Source organism: Pelophylax lessonae (assembly GCF_965119305.1).
Source record: "Pelophylax lessonae genome assembly, chromosome: 7".
Lineage (NCBI taxonomy): Eukaryota > Metazoa > Chordata > Amphibia > Anura > Ranidae > Pelophylax > Pelophylax lessonae.
Window position 1 is genome coordinate 96,785,937 of NC_138774.1, and position 23,409 is coordinate 96,809,345.

Here is a 23,409-nt window from a genome sequence, read left to right on the forward strand (position 1 = left end):
TCAACATGTATAAATACATAAGGGGTCCATATAGTGAACTTAGTGTTGAGTTGTTCACTTTAAGGTTAACACAGAGAACAAGGGGCACTCTTTACGTCTAGAGGAAAACAGATTTAGTCTCCAAATACGGAAAGGTTTCTTCACCGTGAAAATGTGGAATAGACTCCCTCCAGAGGTGGTTCTGGCTAGCTCACTAGATTGCTTTTAAAAAGGCCTGGATTCTTTCCTGGGTGGACTTAATATAAGTGGATACTAATATTTATAGGTAAAATTGATCCAGGGAGTATCAGATTGCCTCTCTGGGGATCAGGAAGGAATTTTTTTCCCCTGCTGTTGCAAATTGGATCATGCTTTGCTGTGTTTTTTTCACCTTCCCCTAGATCAACTGCGGGTATAGGATTGTATGGTTGGGTTCTCATTACTTTTTTTTTTTAATTGGTTGAGCCAGATGGACTTGTGTCTTTTTTCAACCTAACAATGTATTAATATCCACAAGTGTGCTTTTCAGTGCACCGAGCGAATTTCTATGCTCCAAACTCCATTTCCACAACAGGAGGGTATCATGCTCTGCTTCAGTATGTCACAGTACATGTTGGCATTCATGGTTCCCTCAATTAACTGTAGCTCCTCAGTGCTGGCAGCACTCATGCAGCCCAAGACCAGGACACTCCCACCACCATGCTTGACTATAGGCAAGACCCACTTGTCTTTGTACTCCTCACCTGGTTGCCACCACACACGCTTGACATCATCTGACCCAAATACGTTTTTCTTGGTCTCATCAGACCACAGGACATGGTTCCAGTAATCCATGTCCTTAGTCTACTTGTCTTCAGCAAATTGTTTGCGAGCTTTCATGTGCATCATCTTTATAAGAGGCTTCCTTCTGGGACGACAGCAATGCAGACCAATTTGATGCAGTGTGCGACGTATGGTCTGAGCACTGACAGGCTGTTCTGAGTGAAATCTGTCCTGTTAAACCACGGTATGGTCTTGGCCACCATGCTGCAGCCCAGTTTCTGGGTCATGTCAATAATCTTTTTTTCAGATCCTCAGAAAGTTATTTGCCATGTAGAACTTCAAGTGACCAGTATGAGAGTGATAGCGATAACACCAAATTTAACACCCCTGCTCTCCATTCATACCTGAGACCTTGTAACACCAACGAGTCACATGACACCAGAGAGGGAAAATGGCTAATTGGGCCAAATTTGGACATTTTCACAGGGGTGTACTCCCTTTTGTTGCCAGCGGTTTAGACATTAATTGCTAGGTGTTATTTTGAGGGGACAGCAAATTTACACTGTTATACAAGCTGTACACTCACTACTTTACATTGCAGCAAAGTGTCATTTCTTCAGTGTTGTCACATGAAAAGCTATAAAAAAATATTTAAAAAAAAACGTGAGGAGTGAGATACTGTAAGTATGTGCAGATCAGCGTTTACCACTCCAATTGTCTTTGAGCAGGTCTTGTTTCAGGATTTCTGCTCACCCAAGAATCATGGTGGGAGAGCTGTAATATGAATATTGTAAAGGGGTAGGTAAGGTGTGCTGCACAGCATCACAATAGTAAGCAAAATTTTATGAACTGCTTCCATTCATGACACTTTTGCTAACATGTAAAATTGCTATAATTGGTCATAGTAACTAATGATACAGTGACTGGGTACTGAACTCCGTGATCTGCCTTTTAGTTTAGGGATTAGGATATCCTTTGCTATATACTATGCCAGCCGCAAATCCATTACAAGCAATCATTTCAGCCGTTTGTGCTTAAAATGTATGTAAAAGGCATTTTTAGTTTTAATTGCCATCTGTGCCCCCACTGGGAGATTCATGTAATTTATTCTGGTGATCTTGGTTACCAAGACAGAAAATTATTTTTCACTTAGGTGGCTGAGCTGTGGTTTTACTGCCCCTGGCCGACCACCCAAATGCTAACATTACAGCCTGACAGGGTTGTACACATGCTGCAGCACTCAGCATCCTCTGTCAAGTCACTCATTATTAAGTTAGACATAGAAATGGAAAAGAGGGTAGCCCATTTGTGTTTTTGTTTTTTTTTTTGGGGGGGGGGGTGTTTTTGTTCAGTTTTTTTCGTAAGTTTGTTGATTTATGTTTATCCTCCGCATATTTGAAGCCATTTACTTCTTTAAAAAAGAACAAACATGTTATACTGATCTGCTCTGTGTAGTGGTTTTGCACAGAGCAGCCCAGATCCTCTTCTTGGGTCCCTCTTTAATGCTTCTTACCCCTCCTCCCTCCTGTTGAGTGCCCCCCACAGCAAGCAGCTTGCTTTGGGGGCACCCAAGCCACAGCACCATGTATCCATTCAGACATGGACCTGCGGTTCAGCCCTGTTCCCTCATTGGCTAACTGACTTTGATTGATAGCAGCAAGAGCCAACAGCTGTGTCTCAGCCAATCAGGAGGGAGAGTCCCCGATGGCTGCAGCAGAGATGGACATCGCTGGATCAAGAGGGGGCTGCTGCACACTGAAAGCTTTTTATCTTAATGCATAAAATGCATTAGGATAAAAAAAAAAAAAACCTTCTGCCTTTACATCCTTTAAGTTCCTGAAGTTGCTCTCGATCTGTTTTATCCTCCAAAACGTTTTACCCATTTGTTACACAAAGATATTGATAGGATATAGAAGGGTAAGTGGGGCCTCCAGTACTGGACACAATATTCTAAAGGAGGTCTCACTAAAGATCTATATATTGGAATCAGGACCTCCTTCCTCCTGCTGGCGATCCCTCTAGTGATGCATCCTAGAATTCTAGTCGCTTTTCCCCACTGCCTGGTCACTGTTTGCAATCATAAGTACCCAAATCTTTCTTCTACAGTGCACCCCCAAAGTTGTATTCTTAGGAGATTCCTTCTCTAGATGCATCATTTTACATTTAGAAATATTGCACTGCAGTTTCCACTGCTTTGACCAATCTTCCAGTAATGCCAAATCATGTTCCATGTTATTGACACCTCCGGGGATTTCAACACTTACACACCTTTGGATCATCAGCAAAAATACATACCTCCTCAACAAACCTTTAGTTAGAGTACTTACATAAAGTATAAAATGGAACAGGACCCAGGACAGGCCTGTGGTAAATCCCTAGTGATTGGTCTCTGTTCTGAGTGAACCCCATTTATCCTTTAGCCCAGTTTCTCAACCATTTATCAGTCAAGGCACCCTTAACAATTCTGAACAATCGAGGCACTATATTTTAAGATTTAAAAAACGAAATGTAGAGAGTTTTACATAATGCAGCAACACCCATATGTTTAGGACACCCAACATTAATGGTGATTTTTTTCTTCCAAAGCAAACACCTTTGCACACTGGTACTAACTAGTATTCCAATGTGCCTCTTCTCCTTCACTCAGCTAATGTGACCCCAGTGCTGATGGAGAGGGGCAAGGGAAAACAAGAATGCTGTGCAGGAGCCCAACGTCCTCCTTATCAACCAATGCCATCATTGGTTGTTCGGACACTGGCAGCTAAAGAGAGTTGTAATTGTGCACAAGGAAAACCTGTGGCTTTATGCAATAGGCAGGCTTGTCTATCATTTTTGGACAGTTTCTAGGCATTTTGCCAAGGCACCCTGGTTGATAAAGGCTGCTTTAGCCAACTGCATATCCACTGAACCACCCAAGGGTTAAGTCCTAGCTTGTACAACTTTTGTATTAGATTATGTGGAACTGCATCAAAGCTGTGCTGAATTCAAGAAATGCTATGTCCACAGCATCCCCCTGGTCAACACATTGGTAGTGATTCCAATAACTTTGACTACAATTAATGTTAAACACACTGGCCTGTAATTTCCAGCTTCTACCTTGCTGCTCTTGTGGATAGGTACTATATTAGCTGCCTGCCAGTCATGGGACACTGTGCCTGTTAGAAGAGATTGATTAAAGTTCAATGGGAGCAGACTGCAATGGTGAGCCAAAATGGTTTTAATACAAAATCCCAGAAAAATAAAAAGGGAATGATGTTCAGGAGGCAGAAGAGGTGCCAGCTGCTGTTCTACTGCCCTCTGAAAAAGGATCCACCATGGATTGTAACCACTGTCACTTATCAGAGACCAAAGTGAAGACAAATCCAAAACCTCTGTTCTGGTAACTCTCCAAGACAGAAACCTTACTCGGGGGAAGTTTTCCTCTTGATTTCCTGTTGCATCTCCTCTCCATAACAGGCAGTGAAAGGAAGTCTCCCCAAAGACACAGGTAGCAAAACAGCTTTAGGCGTTTTAAATTAAAAAGCTTCAGGTTTACATATATTAAAATTCCCCCCCCCCGAGTTCAAAGTTCTGAGGAGAAAACCAACAATACACTAAAGAAACATTAAAAGATAGTAAATGAGAAGACATATTAAAAATTTATTGAAAAGTGGAAGACATTTCAGCAGCTTAGATGAGGGGGAATATAGCGCAGGCACACAGTAATTTCTGTAAAAGCTCAGGTATACAGGACGACAATTACAGACTGGAGGAGGACACTTGAAACAGAGATTAGTTTAATTATTAAGAATCCAGGACAGGTGTCACTCTGAGCTGTGACTCCCATCCAGAACCATTAGGTGACTGAATGGGAGACTCGGCTATCCTATGTAACCAAATAGAAGGCTTGGGGGATAGATACATCCCAAGCAAAAAAAGTGGGTCTTTTAAAAAAATGGTAGCTCCCAAAATCAGACATTTTTTTTGTATAAAAATATAAATTTGTTATACACACATTCTATACTGCACACAAATGAACAAACACTCAAACAAGTGTAGAAAAAGCCAAAGTCACCCTAGGATTTTGTATTATATATATCTCTGGGTGGTTTCATAGGGTGAGTGGCTTTTTCTACCCTTTTGAGTGTTTGTTCATATCTGTGCAATATAGAAGGGGGTGTATAATAAATTTATATTTTTATACAAAAATAATGTCCGATTTTGGGAGCTTCCATTTAAAAGACCAACGTTTTGCTTGGGATGCATCTATCCCCCTAGCCTTCTCTTTGTATAATTTACTTGGGTCTGGTTTCCCCCCAAAATAAATTAGTGTGACTCACATTTAACTAATCTACCTTTTAACCCATGTAACCACTATCCTGGCAAGATCATTTCTAAATATTGGTCTTGTTGGATCAGGCTTAGAAGAACTTGGTAAAAAGGAGGGCCATCATCGCAGCTACCCCGGTGACTATGGACACCTTTGGAGTGGCAGCTGAATTGCAGAGGTTGGTAATGCAGCAGGAGCGTGAGGTAGTCACTGTGTAGCCCAGATAGGTCACGGAGGATTCACCTAAGCAGTCCGTAAGGCTTGTACATCCTTTCTTCTTCATGTTGAGTAAACCTGCCAAATAAAAAAGTACATACAGATAAATGGAACTATAGGCAAAACCATTTTGTATAGAGTGAGGGAGGGTTATAACCCCTGTCAGTTTTTAGCCATCTGTGTCCTCTTAGGGAGATTTACCTTCACTTCCCGTCATAGCCAAAACATGAAATGAGGAAATCCCCTGCTAAGGGAATACTTGGGGGCCCTTCAGGTCACCAGAACTAGTATCCCAATTGGAAGACTCCCCCCCCCCCCCCCCCCCAACCGTTCTGGAGACAACCCAAAATTCTGGTTTTTACTTTCAATGATCATGGTAAATAGGAAAAGTGCAAATCTCCCCAATGGGAGCACAGACTGCAATAAAAACCTGAAAGGTGTTCTAATCCCTCTCCACTATCAAAAACTAAAAAAGGTTTTGCTTTACATAACTATAATACTGGGGTGTATCCAAAAAAAAAAAAAAAACCAACACACACAAACCACACTATGTTCTGTGAAACTGCATGTACAATCATTTTTTGTGACTGGGGGCAAAATCAAAGGTTATAAGGCTATTTTCGTAACAGGTTGAAGAATACTCAGCTAATGGTCATAATATGGTATTTTCCTGATGTCGCTCTATGAAGAACATTCAACCTGCGAGAAAAATAGTCTAACATTTTCATTTTGCTCCCCTTCACATAGTGCATACAGTTTTCCACTACACATCTTTACATGCAGACATACCTCACAAAAGTGAGTAAACCCCTCACATTTTTCTAAATATCGAGATACCGATAACCATTAATTGGTGCCTGCACCATAAGGTGTGTAAGAACACTTCAAGGTATTTTATGTTCTGCCCTACTTTCATGTGTTGTATTGAAATACATCAGATTAAGTAGGGATGGGCCAAACGCCCCCCTGATTGGTTCACAACAGAACACCGCGAACTGGGGAAAGTTTGTTCGAACTCCATTAAAGTCTATGGCACTCGAACATGAAAAATCAAAAGTCCTTATTTTAAAGGCTTAAATGCAAGTTTCTGCCCCAAAAAAGTGAATTGAAGTCCAAGTACTGCCCTGGGGGACATGTACCAATGCAGATTTTTTTTTTTTATTAAACAAATGTTTTTACAGGAGCAGTGATTTTAATGATGCTTAAAAGTGAAACAAAAAATTACTTTCAATATCATGCTTAGGGGATCCCCTCCTTAATGTGCCTGTAAAGTGGCACATTTGGACGATGCATGTAGCCTGCTGCAGCAATACTGACATTTCTATAAAAGGACAAAAATGTCATTTAAACTTGCTTGCGGCTGTAATTTGTCGCCTCCTGGCAATACAGTAATAAAATGGCGTAGGGTGTCCCCCAGTCTCTTCGGGTAGGGTATGGATTTGGTACGCCAAAATTATAAAGAAAAAAAAAAAAAAAAAAAAAAAAAAAAAAGAAGATACAAAATTCAAATTGCATGTACTGGTCATACAGGTGCAGAAAAATTGGGCCTTGGTTGTTGGTGGTGCCTGGACACAGCAACTCCTCGCAGTTACTCTTGCTGGGCGAAGGAATGGGCCCTGCTGTTAAAAATTTGATACAAAATTGAAAATCGCATGCACTTGTCATACAGGTGCAGAAAAATTGGGCCTTGGGTGTTGGTGGTGCCCTAAACCAAAAACATTGTTGGAAGTTAGCATAATCAAGATGCATAATCAAGATTCAGGAATAGGATAGGCAGCAAATGCAGTCTTCATGGGATGCCAGACCCCTAGCAAATTCAGTTACATCAGGATCAGGGGCTTGATAGCTGCTGTTGATCCAGGACTGATTCATTTTGATAAATGTCAGTTGGTCAGAGTGTTGACAGACACTTTTGTCTGTCACAAAACCTCCAGCAGCACTGAATGTCCATTCGGAAAGCAGGACAGGTGAGTGGCTCGATTGCATGTTGAGCAAGTTCTGGCCAGTGGTCCATCCTCAAGACCCAGTAACCCAGTGGATGCTCAGTTGGAAAGGTCTCCAAGTCTGCTCTTGCCCCTAGATAATCTTGCACCATATGATGGAGATGCTGCCGATGGTTGCTTAAACTTAACAGCCCTGGGTGCTGAGGACTAAAGAATTGTTTAAAAGCATCGGTCAGCCGGCCACCTTCCCCACCGCTCCTCCATTGGCTGAACAATGCCTCAGAAACCCGTCCAGAGAATGTTAGACAAATTTTTCTTCAAGGCGTCCTCAAGATGTTTCATCCTATGAAGGCAGGATGAGCTCTGCAACTTTACCCTTGTAGCGTAGATCAAGGGTTGCCAACTAGTAATCCCTCTCCTTGATGCCACAAATCCTGTTTCTTTTGCAGAATCAAGGAGCCCATGCAGCGCAAGTTTGAGGAGGCATGAGATTCTGAGTCCTTTGGGTCACTAAGGATGACATTGTCAGGAGCAACCTCTCCCTAGCCACGTATAACTCCTGGGGTTTCTGGGGAAAGAAAACCATCCCTTGAAGACTGCTGTATGTTATCCTCTACATCCATGCTGCCACAATCCTCCTCCTGTGTGTTTCGTGGCCCGCATAAAGGGGGCCTTGTGAAGAAAGAAGTCCTCCTCTTCCTCTTGCTGTTCTGCCTCAAATGCCCTGCCCATGATTCCACAAAGCATGTGCTCCAGCAGGAAGACTAGAGGGACAGTGTCACTGATGCATGCATTGTCGCGGCTCCCCATCCTTGTGGCCTCCTCAAATAGTGACAGGACAGTGCATGCCTCCTTTATCAGCAGCCATTGGCATGGCGAAAAGAAGCCAAGCTCCCCTGAGCCTGTCCTTGTGCCATACTCACACAGGTACTCATTGATGGCCCTCTGCTGCATGTGCAGCTGCTGCAGCATTGCCAAGGTTGAGTTCCACCTGGTGGGCTCGTCACCAATGAGACGGTGGGCGGGCCAAATTCCTGTTGAATGTCAGATAGCCGAGCACTGGCTCCTTGTATACAGCTACTCCTTCCGTAGCCTCACCATCATGCACGGAGGAGTCACCTGAATTATTTGATCATAGTGTGTATAATAATAAATATATATATATATATATATATATATATATATATATATATATATATATATATATACACACACACACACACACACACACACACACACACACACACACACACACACGCCGGCAATCTATTAATATAAAAATGCACAATCCACTAACTACCTGCCTAATCTCACTACGATCTCATCCTCACACTACACACAGCTGCCATGTAAGCAGCCTTATATAGTGTGGGGTGTGGACTTAGCCTCTGAGCCATGATTGGCTAAAGGCACCCTGTCTTTGGCCAATCATGGCTGACAGGACATTGTGCTGTGATTGGCCAAAGCACACAGGTCAAGGTGCATGCTTTGGCCAATCACAAGCACTTAATGCACTGCAATTGCAGAGTGCATTATAGTGTGTGAATTTCCCGCGAACGGCCACGTTTGTTCAGCGAACGCACAAACGTCCGATGTTCGAGACGAACTTATGTTCAACTTTTAAGCTCATCCCTATTCATTAGTATGCTGACATCTATCAGTTTCCGGCAACTACACACAGCGCGGAGACACAGCTGTCTTCCTCCTGCTCAGCAGGGGATCGGTGGATCGATCCCCCGCTGAGAAAAAAAAAAAAAAAAACGGACTCCGTCTGACGGACGGAATTTGTGAAAGGGGCCTTAGGCCCCGAGTTTAATTACTGCCTTAATCAGCCACAGAACCTGTGTAATTAAGGTGTGTCCTGGTTTAAAGAGATGAGGTGGCAACCCTAGGCAGTAGCAAAGACTAATGATGGCATCCTGTCTCACTAAAAAATATATTTACTTACAAATGCCATTCCTAGTGTTTGCAGAGGCACTGTATTCCCCTAGAATATATTTGATTATTGATGGCGCAATGACTACTGGGGATACATTTAATACAAGGTTACTCACAACAAGAACATTTAGGATTACTGAATGGATTTTAAAGACCAGCCAGTGTGTGGTATTCTATAGTTCTTGTGCAACATCTGGTTTATACTGTGGATTTTTTTTATATTTCCATGCTGATGTGAATAATCATTAGATTTTGACTGGGCAATGGATATTGTATGGTTTGAGATTTGAAACCATTTTTCCTTTAGGTATCACAAAGGGCTCTTTCACACAGAGCGGACCGTATTGCGATCCGCTCCAGCTTTTAACGGACACTTGTGTCATCCGGTCCGTATATCATCCCATCCGTTTGCGGATGATATACGGACATAATGTATGTCAATGCAATTCCGGATGTCAGCGGATGACACTGCTGACATCCGATTTACCGTCCTTTCCGTTTTTTGAACGGAAGAAAAAAAATAGGGTTCTGTTCCAAAAAACGTAACAGAACTGAAAGGACGAAAATCGGATGTCAGCGGATGGTCATCCGCAATGGCATTGACATACATTATGTCCGCATATCATTGGCAAAAATATAGGATGATATACGGAACGTCCGTGTGAAAGAGCCCTAAGGGAGTAGGGTTGCCACCTCATCCCTTTAATCCAGGACACATATGAATTACACAGGTTGATATAATGCACATAAGGCACTAAGCGAGTTTAATTCCCACCTTAATCAGCCACAAAACCTGTGTAATTAATGTGTGTCCTGGGTTAATGGGATGAGGTAGCAACCCTATAAAGGGAGAGAGCGCTGATTGTAGGGATATTAAGAAGATTCTACCAGAATATTCTTGTGACAATAGTTTACAGCAGGCCAGATTGATACACATTTAGGTTACACAACTATAACTACTTACCGGCGTTATCTTTTGCAGTTTCAGTGCCACAAACTTGTCCAAAACTGCAGGACTCCTTAGAAGGGAGTATGCAAACTCCAAAGTCACAGGAATAGCAATCTATGGCATGACCTGTCAGGGAAGACAGAAGAGTGGTTAAAAAGTCCATCAATGTGCCAAGCAACTGCTCTTTTTTTGGCACTTCAGTTCTACTTTTGGACACCCATTGAGGTATACAGTACCAGGTATGGGTGAGCCCTGCTAGAATATTATGTCTACAAGTAGTGCTTAGGCCTGGATTCACACTACTGCGATGTGGGAACCAGCTCTATTCTAGTGCGGGTTCCCTCATCGCATCTCCCTGCAGGCAGTTTCCACTGCCTTCTGCGAACAGCTGCGGGTGTCAATACAAAAAGATAATGACACCCCCAGAGCGGTTCGCAGATCGCAGCGCGAACTGAATTCAGACAGGAATCAAATCACATGAGATCCAATTCCAGTGCGGGGAAAAAAAAAAAAAAAAAAGCAGAGCTTCTCCTTTTGAATGGAGCTCCGCTTTAAGCAAGTGTTCTGTCTTAGTTTGACAGCTCTGTTCAATACAATAAATCTGTTTGGCCAACAGTTGGTACCTTTTCAAGTTGTTTACTACAAGAGGCCAATATAGGATGCTATACTTCTACTGGCAGTATTAAGGAATTATTTAAGACAATTTTTGTAGTTTAAAGCGGAGTTCCACCCAAAAGTTGAACTTCTGCTTTAAGTAATCCTAACCCCCTGACATGCCACATTTGGCATGTCATTTTTTGGGGGAGGGAGTGGGTAGTTTGACAGGTACCCGCTCCCACTTCTGCTTGGAGCGCTGCCCTGAGTGGGAAGTTCTCTCCCTGCAATCTTCTGGGACATGTCAGAGGTCCCAGAAGTTTGCTGGCCAATCAAGATGTGCAGCGTGACTGGAATGTGCAGTGCGCACCCAGCTGTGAAGCCGAGAGCAGAGGGAGAGGATCCAGGCTTTGGGTGGCTGAATCACTGGATCCTGGGACAGGTGAGTGCTCATTAAAAGTTAGCAGTGGACTATAAACACAGAAAAGGCTGGAACACCACTTTAATAAAAAGTTAGGCTACATTTGCACAGGTTACAAACGCTGGTGCCAATGATAGCCACAGGAATCGGGTGATTTCTGCACCTGTTTCAGCCACCTGTGAGTGGCAGCTATCCATTGCTGTCTGCCTAGCCAGCAATTACCTGCTGGATGCATTTTGTGCTCTTCCAGCAGCGATCACTGCAGATAATCTCTGGCTGAGTGGACAGCAACAGATTGCTGCACCCACCATCGATTTGTCATTCAAGTGTACAGGGATCAGCGGCATGGGCGTAGGAACCGGGGGGGACGGGGAACACATCCCCCGGAAATAATGCAGGGGGGGGCAGGTATGGTGAAATCCCCCCAGTTTAGTACTTGGAAAGTGCTGATTACGGCCTATGTGGTGGTTAAAGGGGGGGGGTGGGGTTTACGACCCAGAAAGGCGCCGATTGGCTGCCTTCTGGGGGCATAACCTGGGTGCAGGAAAGAGCGCTTGGCCACCCCCATCTTCGTGATGTTCTGGCTGTGATTGGTCCAGTCTCCAGCCTGGACCAATCATAATCCAGGACATCTGATCGCTGATGTCGCAATGGGGGCGGTGCCGGTGCGTGCGTCAGTCACTCACCTTCCCGCCGCAGAGAAGAGGAGAGGCCGCCCACCGGTTCCCGCCGCAGAAGACGACGAGGGAGAAGCCGCTCACCTTCCCGCCGCCAGGTAAGTGCATTGGGTTGAAGGGAGCACGCACGCTGGTCTCTGCAATCATTGGGGTACAATGCTGTGGGGCACTCTGCAATCATTGGGGTACAATGCTGTGGGGCACTCTGCAATCATTGGGGTACTCTGCAATCATGCACTCTCGCAGTTTACTGAAAAAGCATATGCCTGGCGAGTAAAAATGCTGCCCCCCCCCCAGACTTGTGTGGGTTCCTACACCCTTGTTCAGCAGCCACAGCTAGGTGCCCACAGGTGGCTGAAATAGCTGCAGGAATCATTCCTGCAGCTGTCCTTTGCACCAGTGAGTTGTCCATGTGAATGTAGCCTGAGCCGCAATTCATACTAGATGTGAACACCAATGTAATCCGACTCTGGTATGGACAAAAGGGTCCTACATGAGTTGTGATTTGAGCTACACAAATCCATGGCTAAAAATCATACCCCAGAGACAACGCATGTAATTCGCACAGGAATGTGCAGCGATTCCTGTGCGAATTACATGCGGTGTCTGCACCACATGAGTGTGAACCCGTCCTTATGGTTTTTATTACAGTGAAGAAAAAAACATGAGCTTGTACAGAGGATGGAGTAAAAACAGCTGATGCTATCTTAGGAAAACAAGCCTTGTTTTTCTGAGCACAATATACTGCAGACACACGTGCAGCTCATCCACCTAATAAAGTTATTGATTAATAGGGTTTGTACCTCCCTCAACTAAATGCTCAAACGCTGACATACAGCACACAAATGCTTACTCAAATGCTTACTCGCAAAGAGACACCTAATGTGTGTCACCCATTTCCCATGCAATGAGACAAGATGACACTTATTCAGTAATGTCAGCTTATGGTCTATTGAGAGCTTTTAGTAAGTCGGCCAGATTTAGACACTAGCTGCATGCTTTGAATTCACAATTCCGCTGGCATACCAGCAATGCAGCCTAGCCCTTTTCTCAAGGACTGCTGCTATGTCCTCATTAATTTACTTAACAGCTGCTAGGAAACGGCTGCTACAATTCCTTCCCATTCCTTCATTTTTTAAGGAATAAAAAAAAAATAAAAATAAAACTGTATTTGGTGATTGAAAAGAAAAAAAAAAAAAAAAAAAACCCCATGAACACTAAAAAGTTTGATAAGCATGATTGACCTCTAAATTGATTAAGTAAAAAGAACAGGTAAGCATTTTTTTTAGGTCATCTAGAGAGATGTTAAAGACCATTCCCAGCACTGCAGCTTGTGCCACTTAGAGAGATGTTAAAAAACAAACCCAGTCTGGGCAAAAAACCTAAATCGCAGATTCCCATGGAGATAAGAGAAAGAGGACCTGTAATGTCACCATACCCAAGAGCACTGGATTTTTTTGCCACAGGGCAGGGCTGACACTCCTCCCTACAAGCAGTGTTCAGTCTACTGATACTATTGTATAGTTATCCATCCCTTATTACTGTTAAAAGTCCATTGAATTGTGTGTACTGCTGTAACTAGTTGTAAACCCCTAAGTAGTAAGCCATTTTTGAAAAAGGTATTCAATACAATTGCGGCTAATTATTGTTTGTTGTCCTTTTATTCTGTGCTAGGTATTATGACCATTATTGGTATAACAATGGCTGAACCTAGAGTGTCAGAAGGGAGGAAGATTATTCAAGGTTGGCGAGGCACCAGAGGACAAGCATCCTCCAGCGGCTCCTACGGGGGTAGCACTATACACAAACACAGGTTACAGTGATATTTTAAACAGAACCAAGGCAAAATAAATGTTTGGAAAGAGTAAGAGGGCCATAACCACTAACCATCTGTGTCCCAAAGGACAAAAATAAAAAAAAAAAAAAAAAAAACAGACAAAATGTCTCAGATTTGGGTCACAGGCAGCAATACAAAACCTGACAGGGTTTCTAACCCCTCTCCACTCTGTTCAAAATAAAAGAGCTGCCTTTAAGTTTTAGTAGCTTCTCTCAATTCTATCCTTATGGACCACTAATGGCACTTTTCCACTGCAAGTACCGGCTCGGCTCTACTCAGCCGGTTTGCTTTTCCACTGCTGGTACCGCATGGTACGGTGTTGGAACGGTTCGGTATGGTATGGTTTGCCTTGCCACTAAAGTAGTACTAAAGTTAAGTGGGTGGGATAACAACGATTCTCTGACCAATCAGTAGCTAGTAGTGACTGCATGCAAAGGATTGTGGGATATGGTACCTCTTGGAACCACAATCGAGGTGGTACTGTTTTAGAGAGCCGTACCGTATGGTTCCATGCAGTGGCAAAGCGCAGCTGTAACTAACCTTTCCTACACCGTACCATGCGGTACTAGCAGTGGAAAAGCACGAAAGCGAGCCGAACCGTTCGGTTCCATGCAGTGGAAAAGCGCCATAAGTCACATGTAACTATTACAGGTACTTATATAGTGCTAACAATTTACGCAGTGCTTTACATATACAGTACTGTGCAAACACTTTAGGCAGGTGTGAAGAAATGCTGTAAAGAAAGAATGCTTTCAAAAATATATAACAGAACACTCCCAAATCAAAAAATGTGGTGTTACTACTCTTTGGCTTCAAACCAACATCAAAACTTACTTGCACAAAGTCAGGGATTTTGTAGGAGGACAGGCATATAACTATCAGGCCTGCTGAATATAATCGCCGAATCGATGCGACCCTTCGCGATTCTGCATCGATTCGGGGTGATTGAAAAATCGATTACTAATGACGTCAGTTCCGGGGGCGGGGACAGAAGTGACGCCGCTGGCCGAGCTTGTGGAACTCGGAGCTCCTCTGCGCGCGGTAGAGGAGAGCGGAGCCATCGCGCTCTCTGGCCCCGGGATCGGCAAGGTGTCCGCTCACGGACACCGGTGTCAGTGAGTGGTTCTTGCCGGGTCCACCACGCTGCCCTGCCATCATTGATTTTTACACCCAGAGATGATCATCATGTGCTCACTGACACTGCCTCGCCGGCCGGAGTCGCCGCTCCCCCCCTGCAGACAGTCCCGCTCAGTCTCCCGAGTCCTGCTGGCCAGTGAGATTATCTCTCTGCTGGCTGGGGGATGGACTGTGGCATTGGTGCGGCGGTGAGACTCCAGAGAAGAACTTTCTCACTCTGGAGGAGGGACTATGGAGAGTGGCACTGTGGCTGTGGACGGCCTGTGAGACCGCGCGCTCAGTCAGAGCAGACGAAGGAGCCGAGGCGAGCACACTGTGCACAGTGGAAGTCAGAGTCTGGTCACTGGAAGAATCGTGTTGTTGCATGCAGCTGGGGGGCCCCACTGCATGGCCAGTGGAGAGAGAGAGGCCGAAGTCGGATTGACCAGGGGACCAGAGGGGAGACAACTTACACAAGGTACAGTAACAGAAGAAGTTTTTAAAGTTTTAACTTTGGGGGAGGGGGGCCAGTAAGCCACCTCAGGAAGGGATGGGACCTGCTCTGGCCCTGGGGCCTAGCCTGTTTTAAGGGTTCTTTATGGAAGAGGGAGCCTGGGGGGAGTGGGGGATCCACCCTGGGGGGGGGGGGGGACTGGGCTGGGCCCTGGTCTGCTGCAGTGTTCTTCTAAGGGGGATCTATAATGGAGGGGGGGGGGGGGGTCGCCTGCTCTAAAGGGGAATGGGATCTATGGGGGGGGCTGCACTAAAGGGATCTACGGGAGACCTGCCCTTCCCTGCACTAAAGGGGGATCTACGGGAGACCTGCCCTTGCCTGCACTAAAGGGGATCTATTCCATAGATCCCTTTAGAGCAGGGTCCCCATATATCTCCTTTAGAGCTCAGTTCCCCTGGATCCCCTTTAGGGCAGGCCTAGGCTCCCCATAGATCCCCCTTTAGAGAAGGGTCCCCATAGATCCCCTTTAAAGGGTCCCATAGATCCCCTTTAGAGAAGGGTCCCCATAGTAATCGTGATGCATTGTGGAATCGAATCGCGACCCTAATAATCGTAATCGCATCGAATTGTGAGGTAAGTGAAGATAACTATACCAAGCAGTTGCCAATGATCATCAATTTCATATGTAGGTTGAAAGTCATTACCTTAAACAGAAACAGTGGTGTAGGAAACTGGATGAGAACAGCCAAACTCTGCTACTAAGCAGAAGTTGTGGAAGACCATTTCAGGTCACAGGTCATACAATATGTCAAGACCTAAATAGGAAGATAGCCCAGCTGCCACACATCTTGTCCAGCCTGAGATGATCCAGGCCGCCCCCCCAAGATGTTTGGCCCATCCTCAGGGCTTAATCAAGGAGGTGGACCTCCATAATTAAGCCCTGGTGGCAAGGTAAAATGTTGGAGGCGTGGCCTGGATGAACCGAAGGAAGGCTGCTTTTACTTGCCAACTACTCTTCCGATTTCTGCAGCGTAAATTGGGTCTGAATGGACCTTTCTAGCCTGCACCCTCACTAGTCAGCGCCATTCAACTCATTGGACCTTGACAGCCTGACCCGGGGGCCTTTAAGCATCTATCACAAGAAAAAAGGTAGTTATACTGCAACAGCAAGGTCTCTCCCTGGCAAAGACTGGGGTTTAAAGTTGTGCTGTTCAGGCTCTTTGGAAGAAGCACATAGAAACGTGCAACTTCAACTTCAAGGACTGGCTGCAGGAAACCATGCAGAAGATGAAAGACACATTATGCGTACTTCCCTTCGACACTGGGAGATGTCCATCAGCGCAGAACTGGCTGAAACCAGTGAGAATCGGGTACACCCATCTACTGCCTGGAGGAGTCTGGCCAAAAGTGGTCTTGGTGGAAGCATTTCAGCAAAACAAATATCTCACATAGTAAGTGACTCAACTAAGCGCAAAAAACAGAACTGGGCCGCAGGTGCTCTGGACTGAAGTCAAAAAAATAAAGTTTAAATATTTGGCTGTAGCAGGAGGCACTAAAGGGCTGGAGAGCCATACAATGAGTGTCTGCAAGGCAACATTGAAACATGGTGGAGTTTCCTTACAAGTTTGGGGCTGAATTTCTGCAAATTGAGTTAGAGATTTGGTCGGGATTAATTGTATCCTCAATGCAGGCAAATTAAATTTTTTTTTACCACTTGCTGACTGCCCACCGCTACCGCTCGGCTGCATCCAGTCACGTAGTTCTACGTGACTGGAGTGCATGTGGTTTCGGAGGCGTGGGTGCCGATGGAGCCACACTCCCGCTGTGTTTGGACACAGCGGAAGTCGGGCCACAAGAGGAGCGGTGGCGATTGCTGATGCCCTCCCGTGATCGTCCGAAAAAACGAGAGAAGACCCGCCTGATTATGTAAACAAAGCAGGCGGATCTTCTGTCAAGACAGGCAGGGACAGATCAGCAGTTTCACACTTGACAGAAATCGGACGAAATATCCTCCGATTTTTCCCTCTTGCTCAGCGTTCATAACAGTTTTTAGTTGACAGTGCATAAACGTTCAAAAAATTTCTCGTCCGAACTTTTTTTTTGGGACATTTGTTCCCAGACATCCGGGTTGTCAGCAACTTCAGATCATGCGCGGTCTTTCGTATCCGATTTTTCATGGACGTACTGCATACTCATTAAATGAAAATTGGTCATCTGGGGACAGACGATAAAAATTTTGGTGTTTGTCCCTCCGTTTTTTTTTCATTGAAAATGTCGGCATCGGCTGCTGAAAGTTGTGTACACACTAGCCGAAAATCGTACGATTTTACCTCGGACGGGAATTTTCGGCAGATTGTCTACTAGTGTGTACCCCACTTATTTAACCCATTTGATCACCCCATTTAACCCCTTCCCTGCCAGTGTCATTTATACAGTAACAGTGCATATTATTTAGCACTGATTGTATTGTGTCACTCGTCGCCGCAAAAAAAAAAAAGTGTCAAAAATGTCAGTTAGGGGTCCAATCTGTGTGCCGCAATCCCACTAAAAATCGCAGATTGCCGCCATTACTAATAAAAAAAAATAAATAAATAAAAAGTGCCAAAAATCTATCCCGTAGTTTGCAAACGCAATAACTTTTGCACAAACCGATTAAAATATGCTTTTTGGGATTTTTTACCAAAAATATGTAGCAGAATATAAATTGGCCTAAACTGATTACATTTTTAAAATTTTTTTTATTGGGAATGTTTTATAGAAGAAAGTAAAAAATATGGCGTTTTTTCTCAAAATTGTCGCTCTTTGTTTATAGAGCAAAATCTAAAAAGCGCAGAGGTGATCAAATACAACCAAAAGAAAAAAAACTTACCGTTAGTGTACCGGTCTCTTAAACCTTCCAGGACGGCCTACATATGAGAGATTGTGGCTCCACCCCACAGGAAACAACTAATTTGCAGCTGTTAAAAAGGTCCCACCCATCCTTGAGCTTCAGTAATAGAAAGGAAAAGTTATATACATATACATACATATACTCACCACCAACTCTGGGCGGGAAGTGGGCCGGCTGTCCTTGAAGGGTTAAGAGAAAGACCGGTACACTAACGGTAAGTTTTCTCCTTTCACCATTCCAGGACGGCCTACATGAGAGGATAATAAAGGAATCCATACCGGCTTACCTTAGGGCGGGACCACTGCCTGTAAAAACCTTTCTGCCAAAGGCAAGGTCTTGTTGAGACAGTACTTCCACACGATAGTGCTTTAGGAAGGTATCTTGACTGGACCAGGTGGCTGCATGGCGGATCTGTTCCCAGGATGCTCCGGCTCTTTCGGCCCAGGATGTTGCCATGCCCCTTGTGGAATGTGCCTTTAGATTTGCTGGTGTGGGGGTACCTGACACCTTATATGACATGCTAATGGATTTCTTAATCCACCTAGAGATCAAGGGTTTTGATGCTTGTAATCCCTTTCTTGGTCCAGAATGTAGAAGTAATCCCTTTTTTGGTCCAGAATGTAGAACCAACAGGTGACTAGACCTTCTAAACCCTTTGGTTCTTTATAAATATGCGAGAAGACACCTTCTTACATCCAGGCAATGGAATTTTCGTTCCTTTGCACCGCTAGGTTTTTCACAAAAATTATGGCAGGACCATCTCTTGATTTCTGTGAAAAGAAGAAACTACCTTGGGTAGGTACACTGGGTCTGGTCTAAGAATCACTCTGTCTTGGAGAATTAGCATAAAGGGCTCCTTTAGGGACAAACTGTAAATCTCCCACTCTTCTGGCTGTGGTAATTGCCAACAGAAAAGTTAACTTAATTGACAAAATATTCAGGCTAACCTTGTCCAATGGTTTCACTAGATAACGTCTAGTACCTGTAGTACCTGTGTTAAATTCCATACTAGAACGAACATTAGCTCTGTAATCGGGGACGCTCTTCCCCGAGCTAACAAAAATCTTTTAATTAAAGGCTCTTTAGCCAGACTTTTGTCTAAAAAAAAAAAAAAAAAAAAAAAACAGAAAGTGCCGCTACCTGTACTCTAAGGGTGTTAACTGCCACCCCCTTATCTACCCCATTCTGTAAAAATTCCAGGATAACAGGATTGAGGCAGAGGAATTCTTCTTCTGACTCTGCCAAGTACAGAATTTTTTCCAGATTTTGGAATAAATTTTCCTAGTCATTGGCTTTCTACTTAAAGGAGGGTATCAATGCCCCCATCTGAACAACCCTTCCCCTTCAGAATTTGGTGCTCACTACCCAGGCTGTTAACTGAAAAAAACTGGTCTGGGGTGAATAAGAGGCCCTTGTAGTAACAGATCCGGAACCTCTGGTAGTTTCCAAGGGGCTGTTACTGATAGGGATACCAAGGTCACGAACCACGTTCTCTTTGGCCACCAAAGCGTGATCAAGATGAGACGTAGTTGGGGCCATCGACTGAGTCTCTGTAGAACTCTCGAAATTAGATTTTGAGGAGGAAATGCATAGGCTAGCCTGAAGTGCCAAGGCTGCGCTAGAGCATCCAGGCCCAACATACCCATTTGATGTGTCAGGGAGAAGAACCGCCTTACTTTTTTGTTCTGCCAAGTGGCAAACATGTCCACTTCCGGTTGACCAAACTTTTGGACTAGTAGTTGAAATATTCTGGGATTCAGTTCCCATTCTGTCCGCTTGATGGAATGACGACTGAGGAAGTCTGCTTCCCAGTTGTCCTTCCCTTTTATGTACACTGCTGAAAGAGAAATCACTCTTTTCTGCCCAGCGTCTCCTGAGATAATTTTAACAGGATGTTTGATCTGGTTCCCCCTTGATGATTCAAGTAAGCTACTGCTGTAGCATTGTCTGAATGGACTTGCACTTCTTTCCCTAGAATATCCTTTTCGAATATGTATTTTAGGTACCTGCAGCTTAGGCACGCTTTCGCAGTTCAATTTCCCCGTCCTATTCAAGAATTGACCGTAATCCCAGTCTTGGAGGTGGTAATGGGCTTTGAATCTAAACAACTTATTTCATATATGTATAATGCACTCCTTTTGCCAGAATCAACGGTCTTGGCGTATGCCATCAAGACTAAATGGGAGGGAGATATCGGGACGCTTGAGGATAAGGAATGGGGGGAAGCCTTAGATAACTGCAAATTGGTTTCTCCGAAACTCTCGGATCGCCTGACTCAATTATATATTCTACATAGAGCCTACCTGACACCGGCTGTGGTGGCTACCTATAGTAGCGAGGCTACTGGCCAGTGTCCCATGTGCAGGGTGGAGCGTGGCACCTTTTACCATTTGCTCTGGACATGTACCGAGGTCCAGGGCTTTTGGGAGCAGGTGGTTAGATTTCTACATGATACCATGGGGTCTCCTTTGACCCTGGTTCCGAAATTCTGTTTACTAGGAATACCCCCTGATATTAATATAGATAAATATACCACACTGTTTTTGCATGAGACACTGTTTCTCGCTAGGAAGTGTTTGGCCCGCCGCTGGATGAGAGATTCACCTCCATCTATACAGGACTGGCTCCGGGAGATCAATGTAACCTTGCCCTATAAAAAACTGATCTACTCCCATAGAGGAAGTGTATCCAAGTATAATAAGATATGGGATAGGTGGGTTCAGGCCCCAGAGACGTGCATGCCATCTGAATAAAGCCACATAAGAGATCGTTCTAATTTCAGGGAGTGGTACAGCTGTTTGTTTTCATTCTTTGTGTTTCCTCTGTTTCCTTTCCTTCCCTAGGGAGGGGACGTATTAGTAATGCATATTAGTAGTATGTACAAAATGACAGATATCAGTCTACTTGTATTGTGTTCCTCGGCTTCCTTTAATTGCAGTACAGGTTCCTCTATATGAACCCTTGTTTGATATATGAAAATTAGTTTGGTTTACTCATTCCTTAAAATTTCAAGATGTGTATTGTACAAAGTTGTATAGTTTTTGCTTTGATTTATTACAATAAAGAACTTGTTGAAAAAAAAAAAAAAAAAAAAAAAAGTGAAAAAAAAAGAATATCCTTTTCGAAAGCTCTTATGGCCTTTCCCCACCGCTTTCAGCTCTGTAGTTGGATGAGGCCTGACTTAACTGTATATCCCAGGTGCCCTGGGCATGAGCTCCCTCTAGGTGAGCTCCCCACCCTTCTGAACTTGCAACCGTGGTGATCTTTAAAAGGTTGCTCTTGACCCCAGAGTCGACCTTCCCTCAGGTTTTGGGGAACTGTCACCATTTTAGTGATATTACTAGAGGGGAGAGCATAATTTTTCTCATCTAGGGACTCCTGTCTCTTGTTCCAAGAGAGCAGGTGGAAAAATTGGAGGTCTCGTGAGTGCAGTTGGGCCCACTCTACAGCTGGGATACAAGCCGTCATCAGCCCCAAAATTCTCATGATCTGTCTCCTGGAACACCGAGGATGAGAACAGATATTTTCCACCTTTTCCTCTGGGAGAAAAAAGGTCTTTACTCTGGAATCTATTTTGTACTCCAGATAGACTTGAACCTGTGCTGGCTGTCTTGAGGATTTCTCCACATTTAGCAGCCATCCTACTGTCTGTAGGACCGACATCACTTTTTGGGTGTCTGCCATGGCCTGTTTTGCTGATCTTGCAAAGATCAAACATATTGTGCAGATAAGGGATCAAACTTAGGCCCTGCAGGTGAAGATGGCCTACTACTTCTGCCAAGATTTTCGTAAAGATCCTTGGACTTGCTGCTAAGCCAAAGGGAAGAGCTCTGAACTGCCAATGCGCAGTTCCTTCTTCTGTCACAATTGCAAATCTGAGGAATGCTTGATGTTCCGGATGGATTGGGACATGTAGGCAAGTATCCCTTAGATCCAATGTGGTCATAAAGATGTTCTGAAACAGATTTTTTCTGACCGCATAAATGTTCTCCATAGAGAACTTCTTGTATATCAGAAATTTCCCTGAGGGTTTTGGCACCACAAATATGTGGGAGTAAAAGCCTTGGAGTACCTGACTTATTGGTACAGGTGAAATCACCCTCTGTTCTGCTAGTTCCAGAATACCTTCTAGCAGTGCTTTCCTCTTTTGTTCTACTTTTGAGGGATAAGTCATTGTTATTTCTGTCACCGGCTGAGAGGAAAACTCCAGTCGGTAACCTTCTCGGATGATCTGGAGAATATAGGGGCTGGCTGAGATGTCTTCCAATTGGGAAGTAAAATGGGCCAACCTGCCCCCTACCCTGACGCTGGCGTCACTTGGTCTCTTTAGGCTTGGGTCCAGGTTTAAGGAACAGTAGGTTAGTTCCTTGTTTTCCCTTTGCAGGACCATCTCTCCTGGCTTGATCCCTGAAAGGCCTTTTTTGATTTCTGTCCTGGAAGTTCCGAAAGGAATATCTCCCCAATTTGTCCTTCCTCTTAGTGGGGATTTTTTTCCCCTTCTGTGGATCTGGATAAAACATCATCCAAAAAACAAACAAAAATTACCCTTCAAAGGGTAATGCGCAAAGCCTTAATTTTGAAGCTATATCTCCTTCCCATTCTTTGACCCAAACTGCCCTTCTAGCAGAGTTCACCAGAGCTGCTGTTCTTGCCGAGGCTACTATTGACTCTACCGCTGAGTCTGCCAAGTAAGACACTGCTTTCCCAATCACAGATAGGGAATCTAGTAGGTCTTGTGATCCCTCCATTGTAGAGACATGTTTTGACAGTTCCTTGATCCAGAAATCTGCATTTCTGGCCATACAGGCATCTGCTAGAGCCGTAGTCATAAGAGTTAGAAGCCCAAGCCTTTAGAAGGGATTCGATCTTGCGATCCATGTCATCCCTAATATGACCAGCATTTTCAAAGGACAAATCTGACCTCTTTGATAGCTGGGCCAGAGCAGCGTCTAGTTTAGGATTTTTTATAAACTCTTCCAAATCCTGTTCCTCAAAGGGATACCTTCTTTTCCAGTTTTTTGGTCTGGATAAGGCATTCATAGGGAATTTCCATTCTTGGTGAATCATGTCTTTTAAAGATTGGTGAATGGGAATTGCTCTGTACTGGGCTCTTCCCAAGCCCTTGTACACTTTATCCTTAATGGAAGACTCCTTTACCGGAGTTGGGATTCCTTCAGTGGCATGCACTACTTTAAGGAGACTCTCCATACATTCCAAAGGAAAGAGGCTCTTGTTTCTCTTGAAATTATCCCTTTCTCACTGTCTGACTCCTTATCTGAACTGGATGGAGATCCAATGTGACTAGTGCCTTCCCCTGGGTCCTC

General features: G+C 44.3%; 1 protein-coding gene across 1 annotated transcript in view; it reads right to left on the reverse strand.

Moving 5' to 3' along the window:
* Positions 1–5,085: 5,085 nt before the first annotated feature.
* Positions 5,086–23,409, reverse strand: part of LOC309559420 (uncharacterized protein) — a 33,049-nt gene continuing 14,725 nt past the window's right edge. The window contains exons 2-3 of the mRNA XM_082262678.1: positions 10,112–10,222; positions 5,086–5,344 (exon numbers count right to left, since the gene is read on the reverse strand). Coding sequence (XP_082118804.1) covers positions 5,142–5,344; positions 10,112–10,222 — 314 coding nt within the window. The 3' untranslated portion in view covers positions 5,086–5,141. The remainder of the gene's footprint in view (positions 5,345–10,111; positions 10,223–23,409) is intronic.